The 13246-nt window shown below is 30.7% G+C and overlaps 1 protein-coding gene across 1 annotated transcript in view; it reads right to left on the bottom strand.

Moving 5' to 3' along the window:
* Positions 1-11059, bottom strand: part of LOC135961292 (probable serine/threonine-protein kinase DDB_G0282963) — a 197486-nt gene extending 186427 nt beyond the window's left edge. The window contains exon 1 of the mRNA XM_065512785.1: positions 9622-11059. Coding sequence (XP_065368857.1) covers positions 9622-10959 — 1338 coding nt within the window. The 5' untranslated portion in view covers positions 10960-11059. The remainder of the gene's footprint in view (positions 1-9621) is intronic.
* Positions 11060-13246: the final 2187 nt, after the last annotated feature.

Below are 13246 nucleotides of genomic sequence, written 5' to 3'. Positions count from 1 at the left end.
TATCTATATAACACTTATACTGGTTGGAATTTGATTGGCTATATCTCGGTCACTAAAATCTGTACATAAATATTGTTACGAAATTGTACTTGAATTCAAATATAACGATTTTAAGGGCTGATTTAAAAGTAGCATAATGCTTTCAAATAACAGTGCTGTAATGGCAGACTGTAACATATCTGTGGGCATTATTAAATTCGTGTACATTATAAATTGTGTCTGTATTTCTGAGAATTTATAAACCTGTATAAAAAACATTGAGTGGCTATTTAATTCTGTTGTTGTTGTACATTTTAAATAAATAAAGAGTTGTTACAATTTTTAAACTACTAAACGGCTTTTATTTGCAATCAAAAGTATCCGGTTTATTTAAAGGAAATAAACCAGCGTTTTGAAAAGGTTAAAACGTAACAATATATATACACTAGCTGAACCCGGTCCGCGTTGCTGGCCCTTAGAATACATCTGTTTTATATTGCATCTCGATCTCGTTTTTAATATACATTGTCGGATAAAGTCGGTGATTCAACCTTCAATGTTAATACATGTAGTGGCATTTCAGCTAGTTCCAATGAATTCAAAAATTTAGTACGGAAATTTCTTATTCATGCACCTAATATGCAAGAGTAAACAAAATTGTTTATCACATACCGAAAATCAAAATTTTAACTTTACACTGTTACCTAAGAGGCTTTTCTGAAGATTCCGTGAAAATTTCATCAAAATCCGTCCAGCCATTTGTGAGTCCATACGGAACATACATACACACATCCATTTTTATGAAATATAGGGCATTAGCGGTATAATGTATAAATTTGATTTTTACACGCCCCTCCGCCCACAGACCGAATATTAAAAATCTGAAATTTCATCAAAATCGGTCTAGCCGTTTTTTAAATATATATAGATGGCATTAGCGGTATAATGTAAAAATTTGATTTTGCCACACCCCTCCGCATCTGACTTTAGAGTGTTACCCACTAGGCCATTCTGATGATTCCCTGAAAATTTTATTAAAATCGGTCCAGCCGTTTTTGAATTCATTCGGAACATGTATATTAGATGAAAAATGTTTGTATGAGAAAATTCAAAAATCTTCTTTACGAATGGACCGAATGTACCTAATGTAGTATTTTAGGTGTATAAAACCATATTCAGAAAATTTCCTTTACAATGATACCAATTTATAGCTAATCGGTTGGATGGTCTTAGAGTCTATAACGGACATAGCTAGAAACATTTTTTGTATTTTATATATGTATATAGATAGATAGATTAATTCTTTCCAACAACCAATTTGTCCAATAAACTTATTTTTTAAGAACATATGGAAAACTCCTTTATAAGTAAGTTTTTGTTAGGAATTTCAAGGGATGCGGATCGGATTATTGTGACATTTGATATAATAGCCCAATTCTTAAATTGGCTGACTCAAATCAGATCTGAAGTTTGGAAATGTGAACTTAAATAAGTTATTACAAATTGCATTTAAACAATTAATCTTCATTTATTTTCAAAGAGATAAAATTTGATTCAATTTGGATTATATTTGAATTAACAAAAATATAATCGTTCAATGGTAATTTAAACAAATGAAATTTACTTGTTGAAATTACGGGCATAAGTTGTTCAGTAATTACAAGTCAATATTAATTTTCTGCCAATTTACCGACAAAATATGTACCACTGTCGCACAGTGGGGACAATCGCAAATAAATTTGACAATTTTGGGTTAGTAGTACTTTGTACAGCTTGTTCCATGTGCGAATATTTATAGATTTCAATGAATGGTACTTCTTAATAAAGCAAGATATCTGTTTTTTTTAAAAGATATTTAAGTTAATATATTTATGTTTTATCATGACTTTATTCTGTTATAGTTTAATGGATTTTCAAACAAATTTCTAAAAACAACTTCTTATATTTTAGTAATATCACAATTCGTCGTAAAAAGTAATCAAAAATTTGAAATGAGTTTGAAAATTGGATAAATTTTGACAAAAATGCAGCTTAGTTGCTTTTAATATTTCTCAATGATGTTTCAAAAATGTGTAAATATTTATGAAGAACTAGAATAAAAATTTAATAATAAGAAATTTTTAAATCGATATAAACACCCTTCAGTAAATGGTCGGATTGATGAAATTTTTAAAAAAAAACTAAGTTTATTATGTATTTAAAAAATAAAAATGCCACATCTATTTTTAAATTTTGTTTACAAATTATAATTACAAATCTTTTTCTGTTTAAAAGAAACAATTTTAAAATTATTTTTGTAAAAAAAAAGTTTTAACTAGTAGGGCCCAACTCGAATACTCCTTGTCTACCCCCGTTACAAATTTTATCCCGATTGGACCAGCCGTTTAGAAGTGCCTGATTTATTTCCAAAAAAAATTGATTCTGCCGCACTGTGGAGTCCATAGAGTGCATATAGCTTTTAACGATCACTTCGCTTTAGTGATAAAACGGTATTTTTATACCCTTCAGCTTCGTGAGAAGGGTATATATAAGTTTGTCATTCCGTTTGTAATTTCTACATTTTTCATTTCCGACCCTATAAAGTATATATATTCTGGATCCTTATAGATAGCGGAGTCGATTAAGCCATGTCCGTCTGTCTGTCTGTCTGTCTGTCTGTCTGTCTGTCTGTCTGTCTGTCTGTCTGTCCGTCTGTCTGTCTGTTGAAATCAGTTTTCTGAAGACCCCAGATATCTTCGGGATCCAAATCTTCAATAATTCGGTCAGACATGCTTTCGAGAATTTTGCTATTTAAAATCAGCAAAATCGATCCACAAATGGCTGAGATATGAGGAAAAAACCAAGACAACCTCTATTTTTGACCTATTTTTTAACTATATCTGGATTACTAAGACATTAATATAGACAATATGGATATCTAATGATAGATATTTCAAAGACATTTGCAACGACGTATATAAGACCATAGTAAGTTGGACCTACAATGGGTCAAAATCGGGGAAAAAAATTTTGAACCCGAATTTTTTTTTTTTTAAAAAAAAAAAATTTAAAAAACAAAAAAAAAAATTTTAAAATTTAAAAAAAAAAATTTTTTAAATTTAAAAAAAAAAATTTTTTAAAATTTAAAAAAAAAAATTTAAAATTTAAAAAAAAAAAAAAATAAATTTAAAATAACAATCGAAAATTTTTTTTTTTCAAAAAATTCAAAAAACAACTGGAAAAAAAATTAAATTTTGTTTACCTAAAAATATTTAAAATTTTGAAGTATAATTTGGTGAAGGGTATATAAGATTCGGCACAGCCGAATATAGCACTCTTACTTGTTAAAGTTAAAACTATGTTTTTACAAAAATAATTTTAAAATTGTTTCTTTTAAACAGAAAAAGATTTGTAATTATAAGTAGTAAACAAAATTTAAAAATAGATGTGGCATTTTTATTTTTTAAATACATAATAAACTTCGATTTTTTTAATTTTTTTTTTCAAATCCGATTTCAAAGATTTTTATATTTTTTAAAAGAGCTCGTCTATGTCTTGAAAAACATCTTGCCTGTGCTATTTACCTCTTACAACTTCCAAGTTATAGGCATTTCAAAATTTAAATTAAAAAAATTTGACATACCTTGCTCCGAATGGACTCGAATTTTTTGTTAGTTAGACAACCAATAATAAACAAAAGATTTCAGAGCAATATCTATTATGGATCCTAAAATAAACGATTTTCAATTTAATAATTCCAAAAAAATTTAATAATTCCAAATACTGTTTTTTGGGCGAAAAGGTGACTTAACTCTTTTTTTCTTTAAGAACATATAACAATTTTATGTTTTTCTGTTAGGCATCTTTACGGAGAACATTTTGGTATAAAAAACCCTTCGAAATTTGACCTATTTTTTATCAAAATTACAAATTTGGGCCATATGTTCTAAAATCCCAAAGCTGGGATCAGAAAACGGAAAGCAGCTTTGGAAACCTTGATGTGTTCCCTATTTAGCCCAAAAGTATTTTTCTAGCTCCGAAGGAAGCTAATACTATTTTTGGTATTTTCGCTCCAATATTTAAGAATTTTGGGATTCCCTTTCACCTTTTGGCAAGTTTTTTTTTGACAAATTTTAAAAACGTTGAAAAGTTCATTGATTTTATTACATATTACTGTTATTTATTGAGTTTCTAAAAAATTTTATACCGATCGGACCAGCCGTTTAGAAATGGCAGATTTATTTCCAAAAAATTTTGATTCTACCCCACATGGACTCGAACAAAACAGAATTGCTACATAAGAACGGACGTGTTTTTTATAAAAGGATAAATATTTTGCATTATCTTGTGTTGGTACAATTTTTATCCCACTCTGTTTTAAATAAAAATCCTACATCTCATCACTATACATTACAGGCTTATATTTAAACATCTGCATTAGAAAATTGTATTTGTTGGTGTGGATGTATTTGTAACTTTAATAAAATACATTAATTAAGTAGCTGTGATTTTAAATACTTGACGAGTGAGTTGGATTTTTTTCAAAACAAATACATACATACATGGTTGTACAATGTACATAGATAATTTAGTTTTAGCATTGAAATATATTAAGGCCTTTCCATGGGTAAAAATATTATAAATACATTTGATATAATATAGTTTGTTTTAACTCATTGCAGTTGGGTGGTTAGTTTACTAACCACATATTCTATAGCCTTTAAAACATAGTTTATTGTCATCTATTGCCATTTTGCTAAACATTTATATTTTTTGAAGTCATCGTTTATGATTTTTTGCAAAACTTTGCCGTCAGGGTGCTCTTGTTAGATAAATATATTAATTTGAAAATATTATAAAAATCTGTTTTTTAAGAGACTTTCACGCATTCAATAAAAAATGCACAGAATATTTATTGATCATCGAATTCAGTGCTACTTTGATATTTCGGTTGTTTGGTCACAAAAATTTAGTAAAAATTTTTATCATAGTTATTTTTAATGCCAACCGCCACGGTGGTTAGTAAACTAATCACTTCGCTCCACAAAAAAACCTTGGAATGGGGTGGTTTTTTAATGTTTTTAATAATTTTTTCTTACTTTTTATAATAAACTAACCTTGATTAAAGTAAAAATGCAATTGTTTTGATTTTAAACTTATACACAAAAAATAGTGGCTGAAAAGAGTTTATTCTAGGACTACCTATTGTAGATCAAATTAAAATTGTGAAACTCTTTGTTCTTTGAACGTAGTCATCAACGGCTAATGCTAAAACCCCTTTAATATGAAAACCACCATATATGAGACTACATTATTTCATGCTCATAAATAAAGAATTCTATTTAATAGACTCCACTCGTAAATGAATTTCACTTACATACGAATAGATAAAGTTAAAGCATTGTTTACAGTTTTTACAGACACTGACACAACACAACAGTTTGAACTCTAAAATTGTTTTTGACATTTATTCGAATATGTGAGTATGAGACGGTTGGGTATTTTAAATATTTACAACAATCTAAACATTACTTGGATACATACATTCGTACTCTCGTTTAATTTAGTCAGTAGTCACACAGACAGTAATTGTTTATAAAGTAATGAGTTACACAACAAAGTTAAAATTTGGATTATTTTGTAATTTATTTATTTAAATCTTTTACAATCAAATCCCAAAAAACTAATAAATTAATGAGTCAGTTTGAAATAGAAAATAAACTGAATATGTATATATGAACAGCTAAATCAACAATTACAATAATTTTACATGCATGGTACATATTTATTTAATACTAAGCCTCAATGAATATTTAATTATTTAATTAAATGACAAAGTATTTGATTTTGTACGATTAAAACTTTTACATGATCTTGGGAAAGGACTAAGTAGGGTTGTTATTTAATGGGAATTAAATCATGTACAGAGATAAGGGAGATATGTAGCACTGTTTAATTTACAATTATGTCCTAAAGCTAGTATGATGGCATAGTTGGTTAATAATGAACATAGAGTGACCTACACCCAAATACTAGTTTTCAGGATTTAGAAATTAGTGTGAAACTATACACTATTGTGCAGAATCAAATTATATTGGAAATAAATTGATCAAATTTAAATAATAACAAGTAAGAAAGTATGGTCGGTCAAGCCCGACCATGTAATACCCTACACCAAGTAAATGAGTAAAAATATTTTTCTTTAAAAATATCAATAATTTATATTCGTGAGTGATTTTCGGAAGTGGGCCATATATGGGAGCTATGACCAATTATGAACCGATCACCATAAAATTAGGTCGTGTGATTTATGTCTATATGAAAGTTATTTATGTTGAATTTTGTGTATATATCAACATTTTTAAGTGATTTAAGCACGTTAAAGTGATTTTCGGAAGCGGGACTATATGGGAGCTATGACTAATTATGGACCGATCGTAACAAAATTTGGTGACATGAATTTTGTATATATAAAACTTATTTGGAGCGAAATTTGTGTAGATACATATATACATTAAACATTTATGACCGATAAAGTCCAATTTCGAGAGGACATTTGTATAGGGGCTAGGTGAAATAATGGACCGATTGCAGCCAGTTTCAATAGGCTTCGTCCTTGGGCCGAAAAAATGATATGTACCAAATTTTATCGAAATATCTTCAAAATTGCGACCTGTAGTCTGCGCACAAGGTTTACATGGACAGCCAGCCAACCAGCCAGCCAGCCCCACTATGGTGGTGTAGGGTATAAATATTCCAAAATAAAATATTACGAATGATAACAGCAGCGCTTTGGTAATGAGAAATATTAACATTCATAAAGACTTAGGTGTCTCCATGGTGAAAAATGAAATAAAAAAACAAGCGGAGTCATATTTGAAAAAGTTAGAAGTTCACCCAAACCCACTTGCACGAACATCCGGCTACATCCGACTAAGAAGAAGGAATCCAACAGACCTGCGCTGATGATAGGATCTATAAATTAAACATAATTTTTCGTCCAACTGTGGTGGGACGTAAATAAAAATTAATATTTAGATTTAAGATTTGAACAAATTATTGATAGTTATTTTGTGAAGATACAATAAATAAAACAAAAATTTAAATGACTGTTCCGATTGACATTAAATATCACTCACTTGTTCTACGGACGCCACTGTGCGTCGTCAAGACTCAAACCCGGAGTGTCTTGACGACGCACAGTGGCGCCCGTAGAACAAGTGAGGTTGCAAAAATCAAAAATTTCATGTGCCCCTAAAAAATATTGAATAAACCTATTTTACAGGAAATTATTACAATCAGATCAAAGTTGACTGATTTTCAGTAGAAAATAAATGGTAACTACGATATCAATATCGGGATGCAAATTCACACATTGAACTCCTGTCAGGTTTGAAATTTCAAAGTAATTTCCTAATACTAGGTTCAAGATTATAGAAAATTCAAAAAGTACCATTTTAGAAACAAAAAGGTACTCCTTAGTATGGTTTAGTTCTACTTTTTAGGTATCATAACACCATTGAGCCCCATATTCATGATTATTTCTATACTGAGAATCATATTAGCCAACATTAATGTATATAATCTAACTAATTTAATATATTAAGTCCCTGTCCACACTGTGAAACATTTGCTGCAAAACATTTTTAAATTCTCTTTTGAAACTGCATTCGTGTCCACACAGTGAAGTTTTTGCTTTTCAGTCTTTGACATTTCTGTACAGTACGAATACGAACGAATAAATGTGGATGACATACTCAACAAAAACTTCATGTACATGAAACAAAGTTCCCTTTTTCATTCCTATTTCCCCTTTCATCGACAAACTCAAATGTTTTGCAGCAAATGTTTCACAGTGTGGACCGGGACTAAACAAGTAAGAAAGTATAATTGGGAAAGCCCGACTGAGTGTATGATTTTAAACAGTTTTCTTTTAATATAAAACTTATTTTTATTGAATCCTATTTGAATACCAACATTTTTAAGATAATTAATAAAGTGATTTTCAGAAGAGTGCCTTATATGGGAGCTATGACTAATTATGGACCGATCGTTACAAAATTTTGGTGGGATAATTTGCTTATATATGAAACATATTTGTGTTGGATTTTATTTGGATACTAACATCCATATTTCAGAGATTTATGCACATTACTGAAATTTTCGATAATTGAGCTTATATGGGAGCTATGGAACATTGTGGACCAATCGGTATTAAATTTTGTAGTACGAGTTCAGATTATATAAAACTTAGTTTTGCTGAATTTGGTTTGGATATGTTTATAATTAAGATATTTATGAGAGCTTAACTATTTTCAGATAAGGCAGTTGAATGGGGGCTAGGAGAAATAATGGACAGATTCTAACCAAATTCAATAGGCTTAGTTCCTGTCATAAAAATCGATTGATTCTTTTCGAATTTATTCACAATTAAGTGAATTCGCTCATTTTCACAAAATTTTACTTTTTTGTTTGAAATATATAAAATTGAGTAGGTAGTTAATGTTCTTCTTCCGATTGATTGAATTTTGAAAACATTTTCCCCAAAATGTAATTAAATGAAAATACACTCAATGTGTTTTGTTATTGTAACAAAACACATGTAAAATTTACACTCAAAGTACACACTTGTACACACATACAATTTTCTGTAAATAAGCGAATTTACTTAATTGTGAATAAATTCGAAAATAATCCATAGATTTTTATGATCGATATCTCATTTTGTTCCTATTACATGTGGTTTAGCGATAAAGCAATAAATCTAAACAATTTCTGCGTTATCGATTTTTCATGACAAAAAAATTAGCTATTTTCACATAAAAAATATATTTTTTCTTTAATTTGTTATTATAACTCCGAAATTACTGAGTCGATTAAGATACAATCAGCCCAATTATGAAAAAAATTCCCCGAGAGCTTTTTTCCCTTTTCTTTTTTTTTAACATAGAATATGAATAAGAAAAATGAGAAAAGGGAAAAGGGAAAAAACTCCCAGGGAATTTTTTTCATAATTGGGCTAAATATATAAACAGATTAAAGGTTATGTAAATTTCAACTTTTCTAAGTTTCCTTCAATAATATCGGACTAACCCTTTTCAAGTTATCATAAATTATGTGAAGAAACATCTAAAAAAAATTCACAATTTTAGAAAAAAAAATTTGTACTTACGATGCATCAAATCTATATATTGGTCAGTGAAGCCTTTTTTGCTGTTGACCTGTGTTATCACAAAACTGAAACTAATCGATTTTCAAATTTTTAAATTGGAAACGCGGTTAACCCTTCAGTTTTTTGGAAACTCGTTAACAGGCAAGTATTGTGAAACAGGATAATAATTCTGCACAAATTCAAATCAGGAGAAAAACTTTTTTGTTTTTTGTATTTTATTTTGATATACTTATGTATACAAACAAGATATTTTCGAATTTCCTCAACGTGAAAACCCATTTGATGGTTTCTAGGGCACCTTTTGTAATGAAATACAAAAACTATTTGAATTGTTTTTATGAAATGTTAACCGATTTAGCAAAAATTGTCAGCTTAACGTTTTAAGGCGACAAAGAACAATTTTAAACACTGGGAGCATCGAAATTGGCAAATGTGCAAAATAAGTGGCACCCTAGTGCATATGCATGCAACTCGTACTTAGTCAAACTTACCTCATGTAGAAAATTATCGGTAAATGAATGAACCAAATTGTTACTTGTACTTTCCGTGCTACAGTTATCGTTTCTAATTGTAATTCCTGCTGTCGTTGATGCTGCTGTAGATTCTATAACAACAGTTGTAGGTTGTTGTGTTGTAGTAGTTGGGTTGATTGCACTTGTGATATTGGCATTAGTAACTCTATTATGATCCGGTCGTGTAAGGGAGGTAAAACGACCCTGTGTTATTGTTGTCACATTTGCTTTTAAAGTTTCCAAAACGGGTTTGAATAAATTCAAATGTTTGTTCAAACGATGCTGACGTTGACGTAATGGTCGCAAAGGATGTTTCTTGTATAAGGACTCATACGAAGGTGGTTGTTTATTGGTCTCAACTGTCAGGGTGGTTGTTGGTGGCTGTGGTGGAGGTGGGGGAAGTAGTGTCACTGCTGCAGCTGGTGTTGATTCAACGGCACTCTGTTGATGAGTTGTAGATGGGACTGGTGTTGGTTGTAGTTGTTGCGTGGTTGCTGCATTGGAGGTAGACCACCATTTGGTAAGATTTGGTATGCGTCCATAGGTAGAGGGATAGGAAATGCGATTTTTCTGCTGATAAGATGACATCATCATCATAGAGGAACTTGTAGCTGCTAATGTATTCTCATTATTATAGACATCATTAAATGTATCATCCACATCTACATCCACATTTAAATTGACATCATCATCTTCATCAATTTCGTCATCGTCATCGTGCTCAGCTGTGATGGCAGTGTTTAGTAGACGATTGTGGTTGGGTGTTGCTGCTGTATGCGCATTGAGCATAAGATTTGAAAAAGGCACTAATGGTGTTGTTACAGATGGATCACATAAATCTTCTGTTGTATAATACGCGCTCGTCGTCGATATTAAACTTGTTGCTGCCACAGCTGCTGCTGTTGTTGCTGCTCTTGCCGGTGTCGCTGCCGTTATATATGCCACAATATTTGTTGGTGTTAAATGTGTGGGCGTGAGGGGGAAATGTGTGGGTGGTAGTGAAGGTGACTGTCCTAGTGATGCGAGTGATGGTAGTGGTGGCGGCGGTGGTGTTAAGGGGGGTATTGTTGTTGGTACACTCGTATAATCATATTGACTTTTGGATTTTTTCAATTGACGTTGCAATTGTTCATCATCATCATCGGATGATGTATCTGTTGTTGAGGCACGTTCATATGGTGTCCATAGCATCGATGATAGAGCCTCTTCAACGTCAGGTGGCCTTCGCTGTTGCTGATGATGGTGATGGGAATTTTGTAGTGTTTGCTGCTGTTGCTGAAAACTTATACGTTTTGTTGTCATCGTGTCTGTGGGCATAGATGTTGATTTTTTGCTTTATTCTCCTGTTGCCATAAAATTGAGACATTTCACTTGGAATTTTTCCACTTTTTCTACTTTTATTATCCGTTTTTTTTTATTTTTTGGGGGATCTTTTTGGTATTATTAGTTTTCAAAAGAAATCCATATTGGTTTGTTTACATCTTTTTAGCAATACGGCGCATATTTGCTAACGTTTGCCAATTCAAATTCCTTTGAATTGGCATATTTGAATATTAAAAACATTTTTTTTTTTGAAGTTTCAAGAAGGATCTGAAAGTAGAAAATAAGAAAAACAGACTTAAAAAATGGTTCGAGGTGTTTTATTGAAATATTTTTTAATTAGGAAGGAATTATTTAATAATTTTTAAAGAACATTGAAAAAATATGAGGGCTATAAGAAATAATAAACCGACCACAGTCAGTTTCAATAGAGATTTGGTTTGTCTAATTTTCTCTGAAATTATTAACTTGTCTAGTATATAATCAAAATTTTGTAATAAATTAAATTGAAATTAAAGAAATTTCTTAGCTGTTTTTTATAAAAAATACAGAATAAATTCATTTTAAATACAATCTGCTTCAAAATGACACATTTTATCAGAACATGAAAAATCACCTTATGGAGTTTGTTGGCCTAGGTGAGGACATACTAAAACCGGTTTCAAAGATTTTGAAACACCCTCAAAATTTTGAGATATTTTGAAAAAAACTGTTTTAGAGTAGGTCGTAGTACCTATAACTCACACATTTTTAGACCGATCTCAAAATTTTAAACAATTGAAGTTAGGCAAAGAATTAAGCTTTCATAAAATGTATGTATAAAATCTATATTCCTAGAAATTGTGTCAGTTTTTATAAATAGTTTCGCTTTCTTTTTTTATTTTTTTAGTAATTTTTCAAATACAACAATAGTTATTTTAATTTTTTTTTATGAAAACCTATTTTTCATTGCAAAGACTTTTAAAGACAATTTTATGTAGACAAAAATGAGACATTACTTATTAAAATCGGTTTATATTTGCAAAAGTTATTAAACTTTTTCGAAAAACTTTCCACAAAATTTACCCAGTAAATTAAAAATTGTACAACAATTTTTATACCCTACACCACCATAGTGGTGGTGTACTACACTTCCTCTTTGTGCATGTGAAATTTCATTCAAATCGGCGTAAGGGTTTAGAAGTTACAGATTTATTTACCTCTTTTTTTATTCTCATACCACTGTGCGTCATTTTGAAGCGTATTCTGACTGAGTTACAAATCGATAAGTTGACGAACATCACTGTACTCGGCAAGCCCTATAACCCACGCTAGGTCGTTTTCCAAGTTTTTTTCCATCGTAGCACCGTGATATTAAAATATTTTATATTAGATCCTTTTTCAAATCAGATCATACACCAGTTACAATTATGTATAGGCGTTAAAGTGATTTTCGAAAGTAGTGAGTAATTGTGTTGATGAATTTGATATTTTTGTTGGGGTTATGTATTTTTAATATTTCCACCTGTAGCTTGACCATAAGGTTATATCACGGGCAACCTGAAGAATATAAATTTTTTAATCACTTTCTTAGTTGATTGATCCATTATTTTTGAGCGAAAATACTTGCAGAAATCTGTTTTGTTACATTTGCGGTAAATACACAGTCATAAATTTTCGAAAACCTATAACAGACTTAGTGAGAAACTAGTATTTCAATTACTTCCAGATGGAGATTAAGGCCTTGACTAAAGGTTGGGTGACACATGGCAAATATTTAACGAAAAAGACGTAACCGCTAAATATTTGATGCTATTTGATCTTAAAAAACACTCGTGAGAGTAAACAACATCAAAAATATTTGTGATAAAAGAAGAGGAAAATCTATAGGTTGAGTAAGAGTGAAGTAGGCAAGAGAAATTGGAGGAGTAAGATGAGAGAAGAATTTAAGTATTCAAGGAATTCAAATAATGCAGACCATCATGGGACAGTTGCTTGGTCACTATGAGGTGTAAATTGCATGCTCGATCTAATTTACCACCTGCTTTCCTTAATAAAGGCTTTTAGTTCCTTCCCAGATAACCCGAAGAGATTACTACGGGATCGCTCACCTTAAAGCCTGGCACGTAGATCACCCAGTGCCGAACAATTAAAAAATAAGTGTAAGATGGTCTATTTCTCCTCCTCACTCTGACAACAGAAGACATGCTGAGGCAGCCCAAGTCTTGCAGCATGGATACCGAAATGGTAATGCCCGATGATCATCGCCACCATATTGCTATTGTTGTAAGCGAAGTAGATACGA

Source organism: Calliphora vicina, chromosome 5, assembly GCF_958450345.1.
Source record: "Calliphora vicina chromosome 5, idCalVici1.1, whole genome shotgun sequence".
Taxonomy (NCBI): Eukaryota; Metazoa; Arthropoda; class Insecta; order Diptera; family Calliphoridae; genus Calliphora; species Calliphora vicina.
This window is presented reverse-complemented; position numbering and strand designations above follow the sequence as displayed.